Raw genomic sequence first — 27,266 nt, 5'->3', positions numbered from 1 at the left:
GAAATTTAAAAACTGATAGCATAATAGCATCCAAAAAAACCCAAAACACTAGGAATAAATCTAACAAGAAATGTGCAATACCTCTACACTGAAATACTGTTGAGAGAAAGAGTTCACAAAATGGAAGGATATGCCATCTTTGTTGACTGGAAGATTTATTAATAATATTGTAGAGGATAATTAATTTCCCTGATGTTGACCTCAAGATTCCATGCAATCCCAATAAAAATTCCACAGACTTTTTGCAGACTCACAAGCCGATTCTAAACTTTGCCTGAAAATGCAAAGGACCCAGAATGGCCAGGAAAATCTTGGCGAAGAACACTAGAATATACAAAGATTTATCATAAGCTACAATAAATAAGACATAATTAGTACAACGACAGACAAACAGACCAAGAGAACAAAGAATTAAGAAACAACCTACATATACAGTCACAACGAAACAACTTACATTTAATGGTTAAGGAATGATCTTTCCAATAAATGGTGCTGGATCAACTATCACATGGAGAAAAAAATGAACCTTGAGTCCTATCTCAGATTATATACAAATTTAATTTGCAATGGATCATGAATAAACTAACTTCTACAAGAAAATATACATGTATCTTCATATCATCATGACTATGACATAGGAAAATATTTAACAGGATACAGAATTATCCCTTCAAAATATTGGTAAGTTGGACTTCATTTAAATTAGAAACTGTTCATCAGACACCACAGAGAATAAAAAGACAATTTTCAAACTGGGAGAAGGTATCTGCAATATATATAGCCAACAAAAGACTTGTTCCAGAATATATAAGGAACGCCTACAAATCCATATATATATATGTATATATACATATATATCAAGTCTATCAGACATGAAATCTCTGATATTTCCCCTCACCCTCAAGCCTCCTTATCCGTAGTTTCAGTGATGGTAATTCCATCTTTCCAGTTGCCCTTCTGAAAACCATGGAGTCATCCCTAATGTCAAAGGGACAGTCTTTCAGTTCCCTAGCATTTTTGCAAGTTACTTTCGCTGATTTTAATATAGTTCTGGAAATTTGTGCACATACACACAAACACACACATTTCTGTTCTTCACAGTAAGATATATCCAATCTCTTTACCTATCTGGACTCAATTAGTCTCTGAATTTTACATATATATATGACCATTTTAAAATTTTAAGCCCATTTTCTTCAGTCTACATACATAGAACTCAATTTAAAAATGGGCAGAAAAGGGACATTTGGAAAACCTTTTGGGGATAAACACTGTTATCTTGATTATAGTGGTGATTACATGGATTTGTCAAAACTCATCTATCTATATACTTAAAATGAATGAATTCTATTCTATTGTATGTGAATTACACCTCATGTCACTTTTTCCCTGAGCACCAGAATTATAAGGTCCCCACTGTCTGCTCCAACATTTTCAGATATTCTTCCTTGGTAACACTGACTACAGCTGTAATTTCAAACGTGTTTGTGTAATGATTTAAGGTCTGTCTTTCCCGTTACAGGTTTAAGTTCTGTAAGGACTGTGCCCATGATTATATTTGCTTATTACTGGAGCCCCCAATCATCTAGTAGCAAATAGAGGTACTCGATAAATATTTGTTGAATGAAAAATGATTGTGCAATATGAACACTTTGAGAATTAAATTAGGAGGCAGTATCATTCTGCCAACTTTCATGTTTTTTAATTATCGAAATTGCCTACTCCACCTTCACGTCTCCACTTGGAAGTCTATCAGACATGAAATCTCTGATATTTCCCCTCACCCTCAAGCCTCCTTATCCGTAGTTTCAGTGATGGTAATTCCATCTTTCCAGTTGCCCTTCTGAAAACCATGGAGTCATCCCTAATGTCAAAGGGACAGACTCTCAGTTCCCTAGCATTTTTGCAAGTTACTTTCGATGATTTTAATATAGTCCTGGAAATTTGTGCACACACACACAAACACAAACATTTCTGTTCTTCGCAGTAAGATATATCCAATCTCTTTACCTATCTGGACTCAATTGGTCTCTGAATTTTATATATACTGTCCAGCAAACAGTAAACATGATTTTTTTTCCTAAGATATTTGAAAAAGCAGGTAGGCAATGATGTTGGTAAAATGCTCCGTATAACATCAATTCAGAAAAATGTGCCCCCATAGACAAATTCTCTATGAAATACAGGAATACTGCCTTTGTGGAACTTTCCATAATCCTTAATGGCAGAAGTAATCACATCTTCTGCTGTTTCAAATGTACTCTGAATACAAAGTATTTCTAAAATAGCACGTTACACTGTACAATAACTATTGAGTTGTCTTTCAATTATAGAATTTTTTGGTATATAAAAAGTTTTGTTATACATTCTTAAAGGAATCAATTATTTTTCTTTATAGTTTTCTCTTTTGCTTTTTATTCTCAACACAGCCTTCCTCAACTCAATATCAGAAAGATACTGATGTCTTAATTTGTACTAAAACTCACAAAAATAAACACTTCAGAGACATTTCACCCACAGTCTTGATTCCTGTTTTTAAATATCAAAATGTTTTAACTAGACACCTTTAATTGTGCAGCACCATGCTAGGTACCAGTGAAAGAAAAACACTTGGACACCAAGCTATGGCAGGTGAAAGAAAGGGGAGAACTCTGAGATGACCACCAAGCTTCTGACTAAGAGAAGTAAGTGTTTTTAATACTACTTGCTTGAGACAGAAAATATGAAAATACTGGTTGTGAACTTTTTCCCCCTTTTTACAGCAGGGAACAACAGAGGGGGAACTGAGGAGAAATGAGTTTTGTCCATATTGTTTTGAGAGGCCTGTGGAATGTCCAAATGGATATGTCTACTGGAAGCTGGATTCATGGCTCATACTCATAAAAAAGATCTATATTTGGCAAGCATCAATGTTTTGATGGAACACCTGAAGTCAAGAATATAGGAAACCATGAGTATGGATAAAATCTCCCAGGAAGAGTGCATATAATGAGAAAATGTTCAAGAATGGAATAGCAACATTTAATGGGCATGATAAAGATGATGAGCTGAGCAGCCAGAGAGAGAAAAAGATAACTATCATGGAAGCTAAAGAATAAGTTTCAAAGGAGAAAATAGTATTATCATGCTTACCAAAAAGACCAGTGGTCCCCAACCTTTTTGGCACCAGTGACTGATTTTGTAGAAGGCAATTTTTCCACTGATGGTGGCCAGATGGTGGGAGGGGCAGGCGAGGGATGATTTCAGGATAAAACTGTTCCACCTCAGATCATCAGGCATTAGATTATTGTAAGGAGCATGCAACTTAGATCCCTTGCATGCACAGTTGACAACAGGGTTCACCTTCCTGAGAATCTAATGCTGCCACTGATCTGACAGAAGGCAGAGCTTAGGCGGTAATGCTCTCTCACCTGCTGCTAACCTCCTGCTTTGCGACCCGGTTCCTAACAGGCCATAGACCCATATCAGTCCGTGGCCTAGGGTTTGGGGACCCCTGAAATAAGACAACATTATCCTGTTTATCAAACACTTAAACATTATTAAAATACCAAATTTTAAGAAAAGTTATTTCTATAACTTTAAATGAGAATATAGATGCTTTCTTTTTTTACTGTAATTAAAAAAACAAGGTACAGAATAGGGTACATGGCAAGTTCTACTTGTGTTGAAAACAGCAAGGTATATATTTATATTGGCTTTTATTGCATAAAAAGCAGGTGGAAGACAGGGGTGACAGTAGTTTTTTGTATGGCTTTTTGTAGTCCTTGGTGTTCTAACCATAGCAAAGTTACCTATGCTAAAAATTTAGTAAATGTTACAAACGTAATACAACCTGCTAATCTTCAAAATGTTCCACAGCTCTAAGCATGTGTTCCTTCACCTTACTTGAATCACACCTGTAAAAAGGAAACTCTGTAAGATCAAATGTTAGTCAGAGAAGTACCTTAACAGATGCTTTGCCAGGACAGTTGCTGAACCTGAAGACTAATATTATCATCTTTACTAAAGCATCTGGAAGAAACAGTTAATCACATGCTACCCAAGGGCTCTGCTCAGAATGTCAAATATGATGTTACCAAAAAAAATGCAACTTAATTTCAAACAATATATAAAATGTAAGACTACACAGCCTCAATCAATTTTTATTAACAGGTCAGGCTTTTATTCTTTGTACAGATATCTTTGTAAAGATACCTACAAAAATTTTAAGTATATATTTAAATAAATTTAAAATTCAAGAAGTATATTTGGCTAAACTGGGGATATTTCAAACTCAGTACTCATAATGAATTAAGTAAAAACAAGATAAAGAATTCCAATCAGCTTTCAGCCTTCTTTTAAATCAAGACATGCTTTTATGTACTCAACTTAGTGGATGGCATCACCATCAGTCGAGTCTCCAAATACTCTCTTCTATGCTTTATATCTACTCAGTAACTGAATCCTGTTAGTTCTACTTCAAATACTCCAGAATCTAATGCCCCTTTCCATTGATATCCTCCAACGTGTACCTATATCTTTATTATCATCATTATCGCCAATATTCACTGAGTACCTTTACATGCTGGACACCATGAACTGTTTTACAGCATTCTAATAAAATATATAGTAAGTATTATCTTTCTCATATTATAAAAATGATTCATGTTAAACAATATCAAATGAAGCTAACACCACAGGAACAGGAATAATATTTTTCTGAAATCCTCAAAATGTCACTGGATACTCCATTTGAAAGGCAGAGAAATTTAAGGTTCTTTATACCTAACTGCACATTAGAATTACCTAAGAAGCTTTTGAAATACTGTGACAGGTCTGCCACAAAGACCTACCAAAGTAAAAAAAAAAAAAAGGAAAAGAAAAAGAAAGAAATACTGCGACAGGGCCCTCAGCCCAGATCAATTAAGTTACTGGAAGTTTTTTAAAGTTTTCCACATAATTCTAATGTGTAGCCGAGGCTGAGAAACACTAGACTATATGATTAGCTAGGTTCTTTCTAGCTTAAAAATGTTTGATTATACAGAAATATTTTCAGACTGTGTGCCTTAAAATGAACTACCACAATAGAAAGAACTATTTTCTCCCCAAGTTTTTCTCAAAGAAACATTAATGAATAAAAACTTTTCTTGACTGAAATTGTTCTCTCATAATTCTTTTCTAAACAAATGGTGCCTACCACTTTGTATATGCTAATACTAGCAGATGATAAAAAATAAATTAACAATAACTAATATGAAATTAAAACGTAGAAATGCCATTTCTTCAAAGTATGTTTGAGAAGGAAAAATCTGCATACACAAAAAAATAGTCACACTTTCTACTGGTAAAATTGTTCCTAGGTGGGGGGAGGGGATGAGGATTGAAAAATGACCTATTGGGTAGTGTTCCTTACTGGGGGTAACGGGTACACTAAAAGCTCAGACTTCACCACTACACAAGAAATCCACGTAACAAAATTGCACTTGTACCCACAAACCTATAAAAATAAATTAAAAATGGTTCCTAATTATGAAAATAATTATGTCAATAGTTTGTTGTTTCATAAAGTAAACACCATCTCTGAGAACCAACATTTAAATGATGCCTGCAATGTTTACCAAGATAGATAGGGCCCTATCTATCTACACTAAATGGAGCCAGAGTAGTGCACATTTTGAACTGTCAGCTTTTTATAAATTTTATGTCTATTTCTATGCCATCTTGGCTGTCAACACTGCATGTATATATGTCTGCTTATAGAACAACTTCTCCAATTTTTGCTATTTGCTGTCTCCTGGCTTAAAATTAAGAAAATAAGTTTGTTAAAATATGTGTAAGGTGAAGAGTAAGTTCCATTATAAAGTTATAACACTTTGGCATTAAGAAAAAAGACACAAGGCTGAAACTAAGAAGTAAAATGCTTAAATGTTAGTGCACTGGCATTAGAAGTTATTTTGCTCCTTTTATTCTCAGTGTTTGGATTCTTGACTTTTAGATTCTAGCTAGTGCTCGATCTTGGCCAGTTCCAAACACATGAAATAGAACTATAAATAAGTAATTCTTCTCTTTAGATGACATGGGAAAAAACTCAAAGTTAAACTTACATATAATTACGAACACATTTCTAATTCCCACCCCATTCAACTGAAATGAAGTGAAAAACCCCATTCTAGAAAACTTAAGTAAAATCATCCTAAAACATAATAGTTCTTTTTCAGACTCAAGTATCTCAAACTATAGTTAGTAACGCCCTCTCAGCAAAGAGCAAAAAATATTTTTAAAATGCCAGAGAAGATCTAAAAAAGAACTTATAGAAATTCTAGAAATAGAAAAATATATACTAGGAACTCAAGGGATAGGTATAACAGATTAGGCTAAGTGAAAAATGAACTGGAAAACTGGTCAGAAAAAAATATACCTAGAATGATAAATGGTTGGAAAAGTCTGAAGGGATTAAGAAACGTAAAGATACAGTTACAAGGTCTAGTCTAAGTTTAACTGGAGTCTTATGGAAGAATTATTTGCTGGAAGAGATAATGACTGAAAACTCCCAAAACTGATGAAAGACATGCACCTACAAATGTTAGAAATCCCAACAGGCACCAAGCAGGATAATTAGAAAGAAATCTTCCAATATCTAACTACAGTGTGAGAAAAAAAAATTTAATTAAAAAAAAAAAGAAATCCACATCTAAACATATTAAAACCGCTAAAAATCCTAGACAAAGCAAAACTCTTAAATGCAGTCAAATAAGCAGATTATGTTCAAAATATCAACAATTACATGGATATCTGAATTTTCAATAGATACAAGACAGAAAACAATGCAAGGATAAATGTAATGTGCTAATAGTAAACAACAACTAACCTAGTATCTGTTCTTGGAAAATATCTTCTAAGAATCATGGTGAGCCAGGTATGGTGGCTCATGCCTACAATCCCAGAACTTTGGGAGACCAAGGCAGGAGAATCACTTGAGGCCAGGAGTTTAAGACTAGCCCAGGCAATATAATAAGATCCCATTTCTCCAAAAAATACAAAAATCAGCCAGGCATGATGGTGTATGCCTGTGGTCCTAGCTTCTCAGGAGGCTATGGCAGGAAGATTTCTTGAGCCCAAAAGTTCGAAGCTGCAGTGAACTATGATCATGCCACTATGCTCCAGCCTGGGTGACAGAGTGAAACACTGTCTCCAGAGGAAAAAAAGAAAAGAATGATGGTGAAATAAAGGCATTTTCAGACCCAGACCAAAACAAAACAAAAATACTGAAGGTATGTCTCACCAGCAAAGCAGTGCTAAAGGAAATACTAAGGAATGTTCTTTAGGAGGTGAAAAAAAAAAGTGATCTAAGCTAGAAGGTCATAAATGAAAGGAGGAACAGAAAGCATCAGAAATGGTAAGTAACTATGTGGATGAATCTAATGAATACTGACTTCAAAAAAAGACAGTAATAACAACCACTTGTGGGTAAACATATAGAGACTTAAAATACAACAACGAAAAGGTCATTGAGGGAAGGAACAGAAATGAAGTATTTTATGGTCCTTTGATTGGGATGTATATTATAATCTATACAGTAACCACTAAAAGAATAGTAAATAAGTAAGATTTCCCAACTAGAAAGAAAAAAAAGGAATAATAAAAAACAAATTAATTATTGGCCGGGCACAGTGGCCCACACCTGTAATCCCAGCACTTTGATTGCCAGACTGAGTTAAAAAAAAAAAAAAATCTACATCCTGCTCATAATATCGTATCTCTAACACAAGAAAACAGAAAGGAGGATAATACCACGCAAACACTAAAGAAAGCTTATTTAGCTATGCTAATATCAGATAAACTAGACCTTAAAAGCATTACTAAAGATAAGAAGGGATAATTCACAATGATGTTGCAGGCGGCGCGCAGCACTTTGGGAGGCCAAGGCAGACGGATCACGAGGTCAGGAGATCGAGATCATCCTGGCTAACAAGGTGAAACCCCTTCTCTATTAAAAATACAAAAAATTAGCCAGGCGTAGTGGCGGGTGCCTGTAGTCCCAGCTACTCGGGAGGCTGAGGCAGGAGAAAGGTGTGAACCCAACAGGCGGAGCTTGCAGTGAGCCGAGATTACGCCACCGCACTCCAGCCTGGGCAACAGAGCGAGACTCCGTCTCAAAAAAAAAAAAAAAAAAACTTTAAAGAGCTACAAGGAAAACCAGTCAATCCACAATTTGACTTGTACATTTTAAACATACATCTCTCAGTAATTGATAGAACAAACAAACAAAACATTGGAAAGGCTAAAAAAACAACAATCATTAAGGCTACAGAGGATTCAAACAAGATTAACACACTTGACCTAACCTAATAGACATATATAGAGCTCTGCACTCAGTGGCTAAACAATACATATTCTTTTTAAATACACATGAAACATTTGTAAAAACTGACCATATGCTGGACCTTAAAACAAATCTCAAGGAATTCCAAAGAATTCAAATCATAAAATATTATTTAATCACAATGCAATAAAGCCAGAAATCAAGAAAATAAAATACCCATGTTTGGAAATTAAGAAATGTATTTTTATCAACCAATGCATTAAAAAATAATTATGAAAATTAGAAAATATTTGGAATTAAATAAATATGAATATACTACATATCAGAACTATGATTAGAGGAAAACTTACGTCCATTTTAAATGCATTAGAAAGGTGAAAACTGATGAAAGAGGCATTCATCTAAAACTCAGAGAAACAGAAAAAAACATACCAAAAGAAAGTAAAAGGGAGAAAATCATAAAGATCAGAAATTAATCATAAACAAAAACATACATGAGGTGCCCAAGGGCAAAACTATTTCCATAATAATAAGATGATGTTTGCCTTTTATGCTAAGTGCACATTTATAATGATGGTACAAAAGCAACAGTGGATATAATTGCTGGAACCTCATTATGAATCAAGTCAATGACATCAAATTATTATTAGTCAATGTATTACTGGCTGCCACACACTTGCAGTTGAAGAAAGAAAAACACAGTTTCAGTTAAAAATGTGCTTGATGAAGCAGTAAAAATTATTTAGTAAATTCTCCATGTCTTGTAAATAAATATTCAGCGACAAAATGGGAAAATAATAAACATTATCTGTCACAAAGTAAAATAATCAAGAAAAAGCAGTTTGTGATTGAGTTGCCACCTGAATTAGGCACCGTTTTCACTGAACACCATTTTTACTTGAAAGAACAATTGTTAACTATATTTATCTAGGCGTGGGTATTTGGCAGACATTTTCTCAAAAACAAACAAAGTGAGCAAGAAAATCAACTAATAACATTTGTTGCCAAGATCAAATTTGAATTTTCAAGCAAGAATTTGGAATGTGCAAACTTATCTACGACCTTGAGCTTGACAGCATCCCCATACTTAGGCACTTTTCTGATGAGATTAGAGGTGATTTTAACCAATGTAGTCTTTGGTATCACACAGAAAAATGTTAATGTTTGGAAGAACTGTTTAACTCAGTAAACTTATACTTTCCAAATCACCAAAGCATGATGTTATAAAATTATACATAAGCAAAAATTTATTCAAAGTGTAATAAGGACCAGTGGGCTTAAATGTACCAGAGTAAGAAAAACGTAATGATACAATTTAAGATTCGACACTGCAACTAACCTTTAAAAAAAAAAAACCAACTTACTGAGATCTGCTGTAATATCAAACAAGGTTATCCACAAAAATCTGAAAAGGCTATTAAAATATTCTTCCCCTTTCTAACTACATGTCTGTGTGAGACTGCCTTTTCTTCTACTACAACCAAAACAAGATACAATAGACTGAATGCAGAAGTAGATGTGAAAATATAGTGTCTTCTATTAAGCCCGACATTTAACAGAAACTTGCAAAAACGTAACATGATGCCATTCATCTCACAAAGATAGTTATTTTTCCTTTAAAAAATGTTATTTATATTAACATGCAATAAGTTTATTATTTTTAACAAATTTTTTAGATTTGTTTTAATTTCACAACTGAGAAAAATTTGTAATTCATATTAACAATATAACCTACATCAAGTTCTTTTAAGTCCTCAATAATTTTTAAGAATGTAACGGGGTTCTGAGACCAAAAGGTTTGAAAAATGCTGCAACAGAGCACAATCAAAACCAAAAGTTGATTCTTTGAAAAGACTTAAAAAACCCATAATAAACATCTGGCAAGAGTGATCAAAAACTATTTTAAAGCAGAAGTCACACATAATGACATTAAAAAGAAAATTATCACTACAGATAGTGTTGACATTAGGAAAATAAGATTATTTCAAGAGCTTTTACTTTATTTTCATGCTAATTAATGTTCAAATTTATTAAAATGCTAAAAACCACAACTTACCAAAATAGGAAATTTATAAAATATAGAAATTGTCCTATAACAATTAAAGAAATAAGTAAATAAAAACTTCCTTGCAAAGAAAACTTCAGATTCAGATGGCTTTTCTAAAGAATTATACCAATCATTTAACAAAGAAATATAAATATTATGTAAATTCTTCTGGATAAGAAAAAGCAGAAAATTCTCCAGCTCCTTTTATAAAGCTACCATAGCCTCAAAATAAAAACCAGACAAAGGCATTATAAGAAAGGAAAATTACAGGTCAATCACACTCACGAACAAAGATGCAAAAATCCTAACCAAAATTTTAACAAACTGAATATAGCAATTTCTTTAAAAACACCATGATCAAGTGGGTCATCAACAAGTACGTTAATTATAAGAATGCAAGATTGACGGAGCATTAAAAGTATATCAGTATATTTTACCACATTAACAGATTAAAGAAGAAAAAGTCTTATGATCATCTCATTCAATGCAATAAAAGTACTTGATAAAATTTAACATCCATTCAAGATATAAATTTTTACTTAGCACACCAGAAACAGAAAGGAGCTTCCTTAATCTGACAAAAGTTATCTACAAAACACTACAGCAAACATCATACTTAATGGTCAGTGAAAGCTTTCCCTTTGAGATCAGGAACAAGACAAGGATGTCCTCTATCACCACTTCTATTCAGGAATGTAATGGAGGTCACCGCCAGAGAAGGCAAGAAAAAGAAATAAAAGGTGTAAGGATTGACAAGAAAGAAACAAAACTGATTATTCACAAATGATATGATCATGAATATAGAAAACTGAAAGCATCTACAGAAAAACTTAGAAGCAAGAGTTGAACAAGAATGTGAGATTCAAATTAATTGCATTGCCATGTAAACAGCAAATGCAGCTAGAAAATAAAACTTAAAAGACAAAGATTCGATTTAAAGTGGCCTCAAAAAATATAAAGTATTAAATATCTAGCAATAAGCCCAATGAGAGATGTGCAAATTATCTACAGGGAAAAATCATAAAACTTCATTGACAGACATTAAAGAACTAAATAAATGAAAATATATGCAATGCTCACGATTTGGAAGACTCAATTTTGTAAAGATATCAAGTCTTCCCAAACTGATTTACAGTCAAGGTAATCTGAATGAAAATCCCTGCAGAATTACGTATATGTGTATATAACTTGACATACTGATGTTTAAATGTATATGGAAATGCAAAGAACCAACAGCCAAGATGTTCTTGAGAAAAAAAAAAAGGAATAAAATTAAGTATGACAAGAGAGTGGAATTCATAAAAACAGACCAAGGAAACAATATAAACAGATCAGACACAGACCCACATATATATGGACACCTGATACAACATAGATTGCATGACAAAATATCTTGTTTTTCCAAGAAATAATGATGGAACAAAAAACCATCCACATGGAAACAAATGAAACTGAACCTATTCCTCACATTATTCACGAAAATAAATTCTACCTAGCTGGTAATCAAGTTGATGACAACTGCCACATGAAGAACTATTTCAACTTCAAAACTAAATATACTGATTAAAATATCCCCAGTGGGATGTATCTTAGGGACAAGCATCTTATTGTTAGTGGTAGTCTTGGTACCATTACATTGTTACATGTTTTATACAAAGTAGCATAAAGCAAATCACAAAAACAAAGAAGCTATGAAATACTTGACTCATGTCAGAGGGACACAGGAGCCAAATGAAGAGGCTTCCATTGATCAGAGAAACAAAATTTCAACATAATAAAGAATGACTGCAAGGGATTTAAACATTAAAATCCAAAAATATTAAATTCAGATAATAAAAACAAAAATATTAAAATGGTAACCTACACAGGTTGCTAGAGACCAACTCATTCTGAAAATTGATGAAAGGACAGAATCAAGCGTTTATCATGACTTTCCTACGGGGACTCTCTAGTTTCAGGATAACCAAATATTTAATGAAAGGAAGTTTATCTTTTTAAAATAATTACAGCTAATAAATGCAAGAGGGATTACAGAATTAGAAATTCACCATTCTGTGATCCCAAAGTGAAATACAGGATCTGGTCCACAAGCATCAATGACCATTAAAACCATTACGTGATAGGCAGACAGGGAACTTTATAATGGATTGATCAGGCTGGTATCAAGTATACCCACTGATCAATCTTAACATTACTAAAAATGGAACAACCAAACAGGTTCTTCCTGATCTGATATTATGGGAAATACAAAGCAACCGCCAACAAAATACTCTTACCAAAAATCTAAACCTCACTAATTAAGCCTCTCTAATTACCAGTTTACATGAAATAAGAGAAACAAATAACACGTTAAAGGACCATGAGAATACAATTAGCCAAATCCGGAATGTTAAAAATTCTACACAACATATGACCCAGTTCCTTTAACAAATAAATGAAGATTTAAAAAGATAAAATGATACAGATTAAAAGAGACTAAGACACATATCAACCAATGCACTATGTGTACCTTGTTTGGATTCTGAGGCAAACAACTATTAAAAAATTTAGAGTTTTTAATCGCTTCTCGGCCTTTTGGCTAAGATCAAGTGTAAAACATTTAGGTTTGTTTTAGGTAACGGATAAAAATTGAAAATAGATTGAATATTATAAGACAGAAAGAAATTATGGTTAACTTAGTTGGGTATGAGAATAGTCCTGTCTGATAGAGATGCATATGGAAATACAGTATTTACTGGTCAAACTGTAAGATGTCTGGGACTTGCTGTGAAATACTTCAGATTAACAAATTACTTCTGCAATTAAAAATTAAAATAAATAGGTAAACAGGTAAATGAATATAACTTTCTCAGGGACAGAATCAATTTTAGGTGAATTCAAATTAAATATAAAAGCAAAACAAAGCTTTTAGATAACACATAATACTTTCATGTTCTCAGAGTAAAGCAGGATTTACTAAACAAAACTTAAAAATCATTCAACAAAAATGTGCCATACCATATGTAACTATAAAGATTGTCTACTTCACATGATTTTAAAGGTACTTACTGCTGGTAAAAGAGACTGCATATTTTGATTAGAATCTGCTATTGTAGCAAGGTATACCAAGTTTGTGTGCAACATCTGCTGATACCTATTAAAACAAAACAAATATCAATATTAAAAAATAATTTTCTTCCTACCTGCCTAAGAACAGCACTGTAATCATTTCTAAAGTTTCATTAAAAATTTGTTACCTGAACATCAATAGCACTTCAGTTTTTCCTACGCTGCAAAAGTTCCTAGTAATAAATATTTAAATATAATGAGCTCAGAGATTTTACCATGTATGCTAAATAGTGTTATAATTCTTTATATGCTTATATATTTCAATCCACAAACCAATACTACGAGGCAGGAGCTCTTTTCTCCATTTAACAGATGAGAAACTAATGTTTAGAGAGGTTGATAACTTGTACATGATTGCATAGCTAGCAGATGGAATAACTGACATATGTAATAGGCCCATACTAGTACACTGAGTTTTTTTAAAAAAGAACTAAATAAAGGAATCCAGTGAAATGTGCTTATCCCAGCTGGGCACAGTGGCTCACACCTGTAATCCCAGCCCTTTAGGAGCTCGAGGTGGGCAGATCACTTGAGGTCAGGAGTTCAAGACCAGCCTGGCCAACATGGTGAAACCCCATCTCTACTAAAAATACAAAAATTAGCTGGGCATGGTGGCACACGCCTGGAATTCCAGCTACTCAGGAGGCTGAGGCAGGAGGATTGCCTGAACCCGGGAGGCAGAGGCTGCAGTGAGCCGAGATCATGCCACTGCACTCCAGCCTGGGCAACAGAGTGAGACTCCACCTCAAAAAGAAAAAAAAGAAATATGCTTATCCCTTTCCTTCTGCCATTTTCATTTTGCTAAAAACCTCAAACCCAAGTACAGTCAATATGTTCTGCTAAAATGTAGGAAAGGGGGTGGGAACCACACCTTTTTTTCCTTTTCACTACTGTAGCAATGACCAACAATTTATGCCCGCTGTGTTTATACTACCCATCTATCAGGACACAGCATATAGAGAAGGCAATGAATAGGCAATCTCCAACTACAGAAAAAAAGAGATAGGCTAAAACAAAAGATGGAGGAAATGTTATAACACCAACAACACTCAAGATTAACTTTAAGAAAATAAAGCAAATTCATTATCAGCATTATGTGGTTAAACATGCTTATTGTAATCTTACCTATGAATTAGTTTAGCTAAGCTTCTCTTCACAATTTTAACAAATTAACTGACAAAGCCATATTAAAATTCACAGTGATCCAATCACTAGTGTTTTGTCTCAGTGCAGCCATACAAGCCCCATGAGTACAAACTTAAAACCTGCATCAAATTGTTAGGCTTTCTTAAAATTTCATTTACTAAAAATGCTAAATACAAATTAAAATAATAAAAATAAGTTTATTCAGCTAAAGTGCTCTAATTCAGATTCCAAATTAATTCATTTTCTAAAATAGACACCACAAAGGAATACTAGCTTTTCTTTTGTTCGTTTTTGGTTTTGTTTGTTTGTTTGACACAAGGTCTCACTCTGTCACCCAGGCTGGAGTGTGCAGTGGCGTAATCATGACTCACTGTAGCCTTGACCTCCTGGGCTCAAGCAATCCTCCCACCTCAGCCTCCCAAGTAGCTGGGCCCACAGACACATGCCACACCACACAGTGCTAAATTTTGTTATTTTTAATAGACAGGGTTTCACCATGTTGCCCAGGCTGCTCTCAAACTCCTGAGCTCAAGCAATCTGCCAGCCTCAGACTCTCAAAGTGCTGGGATTACAGGCGTGAGCCACTGTACCCAGCCGAATCCTAGCATATTCTTTGCTACTTATTTTTTTCCTGTTACAAACAACAGGTTTCACAGCTTTTTTTTTTTTTTGATAAGAAAGGAAAAAACACTATTTCTTGCTGACCTTAAAATAACGCTTTCACAAACAAGGCCATGCTTTTAATGCTTTGCCTCACATGGACGCTATGTTGCCCAATCAGACATGATACATCTTTGATAGTGAACTTAACATAAAATGGACAAAGTAATAATTATATTGTACTGAATTATACATAATGGTTAATTGTGTTGTTGAAATTCTTCAAGCAGCACTAACAGAGACCACTAGCTGGAACTATTTCATTATTCTGTAGAGATCTAGGAAGGAACTTAAAATATAGTGTTCCATATCTTGCCATTTTTTAAAAAACCAACCAGCCATTTTTAATTAGAACACATAACCTGTTTCAGTCTAGGCCTTCAAGTTTTCCTTTGCTTGAGTATTAGTATGGTTGCATGACATGAGATTTGCTGAGGACCACTGACCAAACCATACTAACAGACGTGGTTTATTCATGACCCTTTAAGAAGAAATTTTAGTATCATGCTGATTAGTACTTGACAAAGCCAATGTGAAACTACTATTACATCTAATCTGCCACACTCTTAAGGTCTCATATATAAAATAATGGAGTTAAAGCAGCACACTGAAGTTGCCTGCAGTTTTAAAATCTATAAACCCAGCATCTTTTATGAAGTAGTTTCATTTTAAGACATTTGCCCAACCTTCTCTCATCAAATCTTTTCAATTTTTGTGAAATAATTTTAAACTTACAGAAAAGTTTCAATAGCAAAAAGTCTTGTATATTTTTTCTCCCAGATTCTCTAATTATTAGCATTTTACCACATTTTTCCTATCATCTCTAAATATACACACCAACACACACACACATACATATACACTCACTTTTTCCCAAAACCATTTGTGAGTCAGTAGTATATTACTCCTAATACTTCAGTACTGGCTTTCCCAAAACAAGGCTATTCCCTCATATAACAGGACAACCATCATGTGGAAGTTAACATTGATATATCATTACTATTTAATCCACAGAACTCATTCAAATTTCTCCAATTGCCCTAATACCTCCAAGTCATTTTCCCTTATATAAGGGGGTAGGTAAAAATGAAAAATTTTAATTGGCCTTTTCTAACTTCAGTATGTTTATTTTCTGTAAAACTGCATTATTTTATAGCATTCATCAAATAAGCACATTCTTTTCTTTTGAGACAGAATCTCACTGTCAGCTAGGCTGGAGTGCAGCGGCGCGATCTCGGCTCACTGCAATCTCCACCTCTCGGGTTCAAGGGATTCTCCTGCCTCAGCCTCCCAAGCAGTTGGGATTACAGGTATCCACCACCACGTCCAGGCAATTTTTGTACTTTTAGCAGAGACGGGGTTCCACCATGTTGGCCAGGCTGGTCTTGAACTCCTGATCTCAGGTGATCTGCCTGCCTCGGCCTCTCAAAGTGCTGGGATTACAGGTGTGAGTCACCACACTCAGCCCAATTAAACATATTCTAAGATGATTCAAGGTTCAAAGATGAACATTAACAAAAAAGTAGTAAATACTCGTATTATTTTATAACTTTGTATATAGGTCACCTAAAAAGCAATCAGCAAATGCTCTAGGAGAATCTGGACTCAGCTGACAATACTGAAATGATAATAAAAATGATATTAAATATATTTTTCTTAGAAACTTTGAATATTTTTATTCTATGTATAGTTACATTTCTCACTGAAACAGTTTACTTTCTTAATGTTTTATTCCTAAAACAGCGTATGTTGTGCCGTGCACAGTGGCTCACACCTCTAATCCCAGCACTTTGGGAGGCTGAGGCAGGAGGATCACTTAAGCCCAGGAGTTCGAGACAAGCCTGGGCAACAAAGTGAGACCCTATCTCTACAAAAAAGTGAAAAATTAGCTGGGCATGGTGGCACGCGCCTGTAGTCCCAGCTACTTAGGAGGCTGAGGTGGGAGGATCACTTGAGAACAAGAGGTTGAGCCTGCAGTGAGCCATTACCATACCACTTGCACTCCAGCATGGGCAAAAGAGTGAGATTATGTCTTTAAAAAAAAAAAAAAAAAAGAGTATATGTTGATATGAGGAAAAAAAGGAGTATATAAGCTAAGGGCTGTATTTAGTATTTTATTTTTGATGATGGTACTGTCCTGGTAAATATGACAAATATTCTCAAATACCCATGATTATTAACCTATTAAAAGAGACAGTTCACCTCCCACAGAGGCCACTGAGTAACTCATCAATTACTTTGAATCAAGTAAAATGGACACTATATTTGTTGACATAATTACAAAATTAAGCTGGAAGTAATTTCATTTTATAAAATAAACCTTACCTAGAAGCTATGAATATTTATTAGACAACGGGAATACACTTTATAGAATAAAAGTTATCTTCCAAACTACAGATTTAAACAACTCTTTTAAATTATAATGAATGATGAACACTAATTTTTTTTGTTGTTTGAGATTTATGCATCTCTGGAATAGTTTGGACTCACCGTAAAATGCAAAAAATAAGAACTGATTTAAGCAAACATAGGTTGATTTAGAAAATGCTCAAATCAAACACCACAGTGAATCAGTAACACATTCTCACATGTGTTACCAGAATTTAAAGGAAGAGGGTCCAGGCATATGGGCTCCACAAGTGATTCAGACCACTGAGTCATGAGTGTAATATTTGAATTTGTGTGTGTCTGCAGATAGTGTTGATAAAGCAACATACACAAAGGTACTACCAGTGAAAAGTCTTTGGGTAGTAAGAATACGGTACTCATTCTCTTATTTTTACATATTTTTGTTTTCTAATTTGCACATACTGCTTTCATAAAATATAGTGATTTTTAATTAAAAAAAACACTGTTTCAGGCAAAGTTATCACATCTTAAGGAGTTGTTAAATTAAAATTGGAGTATCAATTCCCAGATGGCTGTCATGTATTAATGTTTCTCTTTATTTTCCTTTTGCTTCTCCTACAATGAGAAACAAGAACACCTGTTAAGGTCGAGAGGAGGAGTTGTTTTTCTCTTTATTCACAAACCAATACTGACAACTTGAGAAAGAAAGAATATCTGAAGAACAAAAGAATGAAATTAAATCCACCAAAAAGGGCAGAATTTAAGATTCTTCCTAAGTCAATTTAAGCCCTATTTGCTTAAATTGTTCACCAGGTATATGTGAGAAAATGAGGTCTAATCCAATATGTAGAGAATGAGGGAAATGATCATATATATATATTTGAAAAAGTTGAAAATTTTGCTGACTCAGTTGGTTCTAGACCTAAACATACACTATCCGTGACATATGCTACCCTTGGCTCTACGTGGAGTTCTTAAAAACCAAAGGTAAAAATAATTTCAGTTATTCATCACTTAACAATGGGGATACATTCTGAGAAATGTGTTGTTAGGTGATTTCATCGTTGTTGTGCAAACATCATCAAGAGTACTTACACAAACCTAGATGGTATAGCTTACTACACACCTAGGCTATATAGTACAGCTTATTGCTCCTAGGCTACAAACCTGAAAAGCCTTTTACTGTACAGAATACTGTTGGCTGTGCTGTACTGAATGGTAAGTATTTGTTTATCTACAATTATCCAAATAGAAAAGGTGCAGTAGGAAGATGGTATTATAATCTTATGGATATTATAGTAGAAATATGGCATTATAATCTTTCGGTCTATTGTTGACCAAAAGAGCATTAGGTAGCGCATGATTATATTCTAATGAGTGCCTCTAAGCTTTAACATTCCATGGCTGACTTGAGGAATTGATCTCCTTACTCTCCACAGTTAAACCAAAGAAGCAGATCAGCTAGTTAATTTTTTAAAGAACATTCTCAAATATATGGACAAGATTCATCTAAGCAATAATATATATAACGGAAACAATAGTATAAAATGCAAAACATACAAAAGATTGAACAGTAAGAAAACCTAGCACTCAGATCTTAGTTTCTAAACATCATTCTCCAAAAAAAGAACCAGGGCTTAGAGAAACGGGTGACTACAAACCTGCACAGGAAAAAAAACCAGGATGAGCCTAGAACATTTTGTGGTATAAGAAAATAAGAAAATGCTCAAAAAATAATGAAGACATATCAAGAAACCAGCTTGAGGGGCTCCCACTGGCCAGATCTGGAAGAATTAAAGAAAATAAATAATAAAGTAAGAGATTATAACCTAGAAAATACAGTAATAATGTTTAAGTCCATTTAGAGATAAATAAGTGAATGAAAGAATGAAGGAATAGGAGAAGAACAAATTTCTTCCTCACAGTAGGACTTAAAAGTAGAAGGAATGATAGATTTAGTCATCATTTGGTAACCACTTAAAGTGATAACTATTTTAGGCAAAAATCATTGGATTTTTAGTGGATGCTAAAATTAGTGTGTTGAAGTATGATGAGAAACAATGTAAACGTGCCTCAAGAAATAGCAACTTTATGGTGAACAAACCATAAAGTTATGATACCACCCTAGTTAAGATACCACCTTAACTAAGTCATCAAAGTTATCACCAATATTGGGACAAACTACTAACATATGGCTACTGAGGATGCACTGTGAAGGACACAATATCACGACGGTGGTACTCCTGCTAAAAGTGTATAGTGTGAATTTAATCATGGGAAACACCAGTCAAATCCTAAATGAGGGACATTCCACAAAACTACTGGTCTATACTATTCAATAATGTCAAAATCATGGAATATTTTTAAAAGACCCCCAGATTAAAGTATACTTAAGAGACAAGACAAATACAACACCAGATCCTGCACTGGACCCTGGACCAGAAAATATGCACTAATAGGACAAGTGGCAAAATTCAAAAAAGCCCTAAATATTAGATAATAGTATTGCATTCTTGATTTTAACAATTATACTCTGGTAATTTAAGAATATGTGCTTGTTTTTAGGAAATACACATTAAGGTTATTAAAAGTAAGAGGGATTCATATCTGCAATTACTCTCAAATGTTTCTGAAAAACAATATGGGGGAGAAATGAATAAAAAAGCAAGTGGGCTATGTTATCGTTTGAAAAACTTCAGTGCAGCACATACAGGAATTCTTTGTACTATCTTTGAAACATTTCTGTAAGTGTGAAATTATTTCAAAACAAAAAGGCTTTTTGTTTTTTCTTGTTGTTGGTGTTAAGTAGAAACAGATCTCACTGTTGTCCAGGCTGTTCTCAAACTCATGTCGTCAAAGCAATCCTCCCACCTCAGCCTCCCAAAGTGCTGGGATTTCAGGCATGAACCATCGTGCCTGGCCAAAACAAAAAGTTCTGTAAGACACCACTTTTCAGCAACTGGATGTGCAAAAATATTTTAAAGATGTCTAACATCCACTGCTCACAGGGGTAGCTGAAAGCTAGGACTCTAAAAACCTGGCTGGGAGAAAGCAAACCAATACAATCTTTTTGCTGGCTAATTTGGCAACTTAGTATGGTCTTTAACCCAGTAATTCCATTTCTAAAACTGAACCTACATAAATATTAAAAACAACAATATCTATAAACGTGTATGCATAAATATGAATGCATATATGTAAATGCACAGAAAAATGTTTGGAAGAATACATACTAAAGCATTAGAAGCAGTTACCCCTATGGAGGGGAAGGAGATAAGATAGTGGCATGTAAAACGTGACTTATCTCCACAAACTTATACTTTATAATTTTTTTTTTTTTTACAATAACCATATATGACTTTTTAAATTTAAAAATACTTTTAAACAAAGGGGAAAAAGTAATGGAAACTTGGAATTAAATAGAGGGTAAATCAAATGACAGCAAGAGACCAATACAATGTGAAAACCAAACAAAGCAAGGGCCAAGGTTGGTGGGAATTATCTGCCGGAGGATACACCAGTGAGGTCTCTAGGAAAGACAGATGCGTCCCAAAACAAGGATGAGAATAAAATAGCCCTCAGTATCCACAGATTCCACATCCTTTAACCAACCATGCATTGAAAATATTCTGAAAAAAAAAAAAAGGATGGTTGTGTCTGTACTGAACATGTAGGCTTTTTTCTTATTATTCCCTAAACAATATAGTATAACAAGTATTTACAGAGTATTCACATTGTATTAGGTATTATGAGCAATCTAGAGATTATTTAAAGTTTACAGGAGGACATGAGTAGGTGATATGCAAATCCTACACCATTTTTATATCAGGGACACGGGCATCTGGGACTTTGGTGTCCATGGGGAGTCCTGGAATCGATTCACCATGGATACCAAGGGTCAACTATATTCTACAGCTGTGTTGACCAATATAGCAGCCACTACACACAGTAAAATACGGTTAATCCAAAATGAGATGTGTTATTAAAGCAAGACACACAATAGGTTTCCAAGATTTAGAACAACAAAGAATGCAATATATCTCAATATCTTTATGCTAATTGTATATTGAAATGATACTATTTTGGAAATAACAGGTTAAATAACATGTATTACTAATACTAATGTCATCTGCTTTTTACTCGTTTACTGTGTCTACTAGAAAATTTAAAATCACACATGTGGCTCGCATTTATATTTCTACTGGACAGTGCTGTTCTATTCTAAATACTTTTGATAATATATTCAACTTATTCTACCACATCAGATTCTATTAGGGCATATTATTTACTTCAGATACATCACTTCAAAGTAAGAAAGTTTGGTCCTTATGAATGAAAATCAATTCTCTATTTATTAGATATAAGCTTTGTTTTCTCCACCACATACATAGATGCAACTCAATATCCTACATAAATGAAGATCTAACTTTTCCACAGATCAGACTATACATATATTTGAAGTCATTATTGTATAATGCAGGGTAAGAAGTATAAGAAATGAAGTGATACCCAATCTCCTCCCAAAGAAAGCTTTCTTTTATAAATTAACAAATCATACAAAAGCTTGTACACAAATGTTCATAGCAGTATTATTCAAAATTAATCAAAAGTACAAACAACACAAATGGCCATCACCGATGGATAAATAAAATGTGGTACAGCTGCATAATGGAAAAAAATACTTGCCAGTAAAAGGAATGAGGTACTGAAACATGCTTCAACATGGATGAACCTCAGAAGTATTACACTAAGTGAAAAATGTCAGTTAAAACTGACCACATAGTATATCAATCCATTTATATGAAATGTCACAACAGGCAAATTCACACAGAGAGTAAATTAATGGTTGTCAGGGGGTGAGGGGTGGGGGATAATGACTGCCAAAGGATGCCCAGTGTCTTTGGGGGATGTTAAAAATGCTGTAACACTGACTGACATAATACCAGCACAACTCTATGAATATACTAAAAAACATTGAATTGCACACATTAAAATAGGTGAATTGTATGGTATGTGAATTATATCTCAATAAAGCTGTTAGTAAAAAGTAAAAAATTAACCAATACAAAAAACTGAATTAAAAAAAAGTTTCTTATCGATCTTACTGAGAACACTCTGAGGTCTTTCCTTTATTCTGAGAGTCCATTATACACTGAATAAGATGGTTATTGTCATCCAACATCTGAAACAGAATTAGAAAACGTTTAGCATAAAACTAGTGCATCAAGTAAAATAAAAAACTAGAAAATTCAGAAAGGGAGGGCATTAGTAAATACTGCTTGTACAAGAACTCTAAAACGTATCCCTTAACAAAATACTGTCCCCCCTAAACAATCATTACTATCATAAATCATTAAGCAAACATGGAAACAAAAAAAAAACAAAATTTCCTTAAAATGACTTTCTATTAATGTTGCTACCCGCTGTTAAGAAGTATTTTAAAATTCATTTTAATAACAAATATAATTTAAAGCAAGATTAGTGTATCAGCAGCTCTCTTGCATAAAATTTCATTACGTACTATTTAAATCTCTTGTAAAAATATGCCATGCACAGTTCATAGGGACAATCTTTTCAGTAACTGAGTTTTCTTCCCTTCAGATTTCTAGAAATGTTTCATCTATACAGAAATCGAATCCCCTTGGGTCTTTTTAATATATATGATAGCTCACCACAAAAAAATCTTACTTTTACACCTTTGGAATGATACCGTGTTTAATCAATAATGTTTTAATATTCCAATTATTCTCCCTCTGAATAAACAAGCCCAGAAGGGAAAATCTGAATTCTTTTATATCAAACATTTAATTACCTCTGCTATCTGTAATAGAAGCTTTAGCCAATTAAGACTAAAAGTTAAGAGTCCGAGTTGGCTTTTCATCATTCTAATGCTTTGGAGCAGTAAAGAAAAATTCTGTCCTTCTCCAGAATGAAATAAATACATGAAAACTTCAGCCCAGGAGTCTTGATGAGGTAGCTGGTTAGTTTCCAAGTTTTATAACAGCATGGTTTTGTGACTCTCCAATTATGAGATAATAATTAAACATAATAATTTCTACGCATGTATATTTGTTACAGACGCTATGAGTTTACTTCATAATTATGCTGTCTCAAAAGTTTAAGAGGAAAAAGATACTGATTTATCATTCTATCATCCTTTAACATTCAAAGCAATCTTGGCTTTGAGGGTTAAATAATTCATCTAAGTAAAGTGGAACAGAAGAAAGAGTACTGATAGTAGCAATTAAAAGGCCAGTTAGTTTCAGTGCCAGTTTTGCCATTTTGAGCAAGTCACTTAAGTTTTCAGGGGCTGATTCAGCCGTAAGATCAAGGGACTCAGGGGATGCTCCTCCAGAACCTGCCCCACCCTACCAGGATTCAAAAGCATTAGCACAATACCATAATTACTCGATCTAAATAAAAGGAACATCCATTTAACATTAACTGTCACTTTTTTCTGCACGTGAATCATAATCTTCACTTACTGGGGGAAAAAAAAACTACTAACATGATCTGCTAATAAATGCAGTTATTTCTTAAATAGAATCATTGGATGACCAAAAAAAGTCCTTAAAACGCACGAATCCAGTCCTCAACCTAATGATTTCACAACTTATCTCCAGTATATTCCTCAAACTATTGAACTTCACCATTAAAATATCTGTCTCGCATCTAATATCAATCTCTCCCGTTGCAGAATAAGGAAGGCACTTAATTTGAAACCCATTTTTCTGTTCAGCTGAGAATGGAAAATAATTGATCAGCATCTTCCGAATTAATCATTATCCATGATAAATATCTTCAGACTTATGTAACAGAAACTATAGAAAAAAAGAAAAACTCTGGACTTTTCCTGTGTACAAAAATAAAAAAGGTGAGCCCTCCAGAAACGCAGTTTTGCGTGTGTGTACTTGGAGCTGTTTGCCAGACTGCAGACTTAACTCAGAGCACTATACGAAAGCACTGCATTTCCAGGCACTGCCAAGCCCGTTTGTTCATAAAATAAAGCAACAGTTGGGCAAATGTCAAAAGCCACACTACGAAGAACCTGACAGTAAACAGAAACCGATTAGCATAATCTATGTAGTCCGAGTGGTACTAAAACTTGACCTTTTTTTCTATTTTGATCTTTGCTACACAGCATAAAACAAAACAAAAATATTTAAACTGCTAAATACAGCAGCAACTTTTGAAAGTCTAGGTCAGTAAAATTTAGAATGCTGCCTTGCTTGTAGGCAACAAGGGGTAGAGGACAATAAAGAACCTTTGTGTTCCGACTGGCAGTAACACAGCAGCGACTGCAGCAGCTCTATCCTTTAAAAAGGAGGCAGCTCCCTGTGTATTTATCACGACTTATATTAACTGGTCACGACACTCTCCACCATTAGACTGTAAGGAAGGCAGCGACCATGACTCACCACAGTAGCCTCAGGGCCTAAAATAGGCGCTCAATAAATATTTGCTGCAGAATAAATGAATAGGCGGCGATACAGAAGGGAAGAAGAGGCTCTGGGGATAACCCCAGAGTCCATGGGGACCTTCCTTGCCCGCTCCTCAAACTCTACTAAGGTTCCCTCCAGCGTTCCCCACGTCCTGAGAGCTCCCAAACTCGGCTGAGTTTGCAGGGCGGCGACCAGCGCTCCGACTTCCCCTCCGCCTGCCGCGACCCGCGGTGGGGTCCGCACGAAGCAGCCGCGGCGCGCGGGGCGGGGCGACGCCAAAGTAACTCCGGAGCAACGCGCGGGACCGCCGGCCCGACACACGCCCTTCCCTGCGCGGCCGCCGCCGGGCGCACGCGCCCCGCAGCCCGAACGCCACCCCATCCCTAGAGAAATCAGGCGGCGGCTGTTTAGGCTTTTGTGTCTGTAGAAAAGCGCGTAAATGCGCGAAAGACTCCGAGAAAAACCAGTTCACCCTCTTCCGCCACCCACTCAGGCACAGCCGGCAGACCGCGTTCCCACACACGGCTGATTCCCAGCAGGCCCGCCTCCGCCTCGGCCCCTGGCCCGGCCCGGTCGACTCCGGGCCCGGCCCTTCCCCCCCGCCTGTCTCTCCCAGAGGCGGGAAGGGCCTGGCATCCCCAACCTCGCGCGGTTTCACCTTCTGAATCGCAGCGGGAGTGATCTCCCCCTTGCCTCGCTGCCTCGGGGCTGCGAAAGCCACAGACATGTTGCCGCCGTCACCACTATCGGCGAGTCCCGAGCGCTCCGGCGGAACGGCAAACAGGGGGAGAGACGCCGGCCTCTCGGGCTGAACCACCTCGGGAATGCGGGGAGGGGGGATGCTCCGGGGCCAAGCGGACGGGCGGCGGGGCAGGCCTGAAGGAGGCACTCTGGCCCAGGGACGTCTCGCTTCTCCGCACTCTGGGGGACCCCTAGCCCCGGCCGAACTTTCTTGATCGTCCTCTCATCCCCCGACCTCTCCTTATGGGCACCCCCTGGCCCTTTGCGCTAATGGTAGAGTCGCGCCCTAGTCCTCCCTCCGCTTCAGCGATTCAGGAAATGGTCCCGCCGCCGCGGGAGAGGGAGAGGTTGGGGCAGCCCCTGTTACAGGAAATGCGAGCGGCCCAAGCCGACCCGCCCCCTTCGCGCCGTTGCAACTTGCCTCCCTCTCCGGCCCTCTGAAGCGTCTCCCCGACTGTGTTGCAGAGCGTGCCCTAGACCTAGTTGTTTTTCCAACTTCATCTTTACTTACGCCTCCTGGCAAGAAGTGGCCGCCCCGAGTTGTCCAGGCAGCCCGCAGAGGGGAGGAAGGTCAAGACTCGGAAGTTCATGCAAATCCGTGGAGCATCTGCCGAGATAGGGCAGAGGTGGAAGGACAAGGTGAACGCGGATTCGCTGGTTTAAATGGCTCGGCTACGCCCCAAATGCGCACCTCCGAGTCCACAATCTCGCACGCACGCACAAAGTCGTGCCTAACAATTGGAAAGTAACCCTGACCCGAAACCGGGACGCCAAGGTTGTGTCCAGTGCTCAGGAGCAATCGGCCAGCTTGGCTGGAGCGGACAGAGAAGAGCTCACCTCTTGGGACAAACCCTTAGCCGGAAAGTGCGTCGATTTCGTCTGACTTGGCTTTTTGGAATTAAGTTGTGAAACAGGGCATCCTCAATCTCTGTTTTTTAAGAGTACTTACTTAGTGCCTTGTAAATTAGGCCCAAGCTGCCAGGCTTCAAGTCAGTGTAAGGGAAAAAGGCAAAGTTTTCAAATTATGGAAGGAACACGGACAAATGTGGGTTTTGTGTTGCTGTGGGGTTTTAAAGTATTCTGTAAATTTGGACTTCCGTATAACACAAAGGGAAAGTTTATATAAAGTGTTACCCAACGTTAATGAATAAAAAATAAATATTTCCATTTTTTATATAAATTGGAAAAGTAAAGAAAAAGTACATTATTTAAAAAATTTAATCACTTGAGGCCAAGAGTTTGAGACCAGCCTGGGCAACAAACTGAGACCTCTGTCTCTACAAGAATTTAAAAAATTGGCTGGGTGTGGTGGTGTGCACCTGTAGTTCCGGCTACTAAGGAGGCTGAGGTGGAAGAATCACTTGAGCCCAGCGGGTGGAGACTGCAATAAGCCATGACTGCCCCACCATACTCCACCCTGGGTGACACAGCAAGACCCTGTCTCAAAAAAAAAAAAAAAGAAAAATTATGT

At 36.0% G+C, this 27,266-nt stretch overlaps 1 protein-coding gene across 12 annotated transcripts in view; it reads right to left on the bottom strand.

Moving 5' to 3' along the window:
* The window catches only part of SS18 (SS18 subunit of BAF chromatin remodeling complex), a 72,731-nt gene extending 46,299 nt beyond the window's left edge, over nucleotides 1-26,432 (bottom strand). For 2 of the 12 annotated variants that reach the window (XM_032152608.2, XM_032152609.2), the window contains exons 1-3: nucleotides 25,713-25,849; nucleotides 22,718-22,794; nucleotides 13,398-13,482 (exon numbers count right to left, since the gene is read on the bottom strand). In XM_032152608.2, the coding sequence (XP_032008499.1) occupies nucleotides 13,398-13,482; nucleotides 22,718-22,794; nucleotides 25,713-25,781 (231 nt within the window). In that variant the 5' untranslated portion in view covers nucleotides 25,782-25,849. Of the gene's footprint in view, nucleotides 1-3,832; nucleotides 3,897-13,397; nucleotides 13,489-13,585; nucleotides 13,631-22,717; nucleotides 22,795-25,712; nucleotides 25,873-26,306 lie in introns of those variants that run through there. The other 10 variants (XM_058438538.1, XM_058438537.1, XM_058438539.1 and 7 more) reach the window with 9 other exon arrangements.
* Nucleotides 26,433-27,266: the final 834 nt, after the last annotated feature.

Source organism: Hylobates moloch, unplaced genomic scaffold (assembly GCF_009828535.3).
Source record: "Hylobates moloch isolate HMO894 unplaced genomic scaffold, HMol_V3 SCAFFOLD_5, whole genome shotgun sequence".
Classification (NCBI taxonomy): Eukaryota; Metazoa; Chordata; class Mammalia; order Primates; family Hylobatidae; genus Hylobates; species Hylobates moloch.
This window is presented reverse-complemented; position numbering and strand designations above follow the sequence as displayed.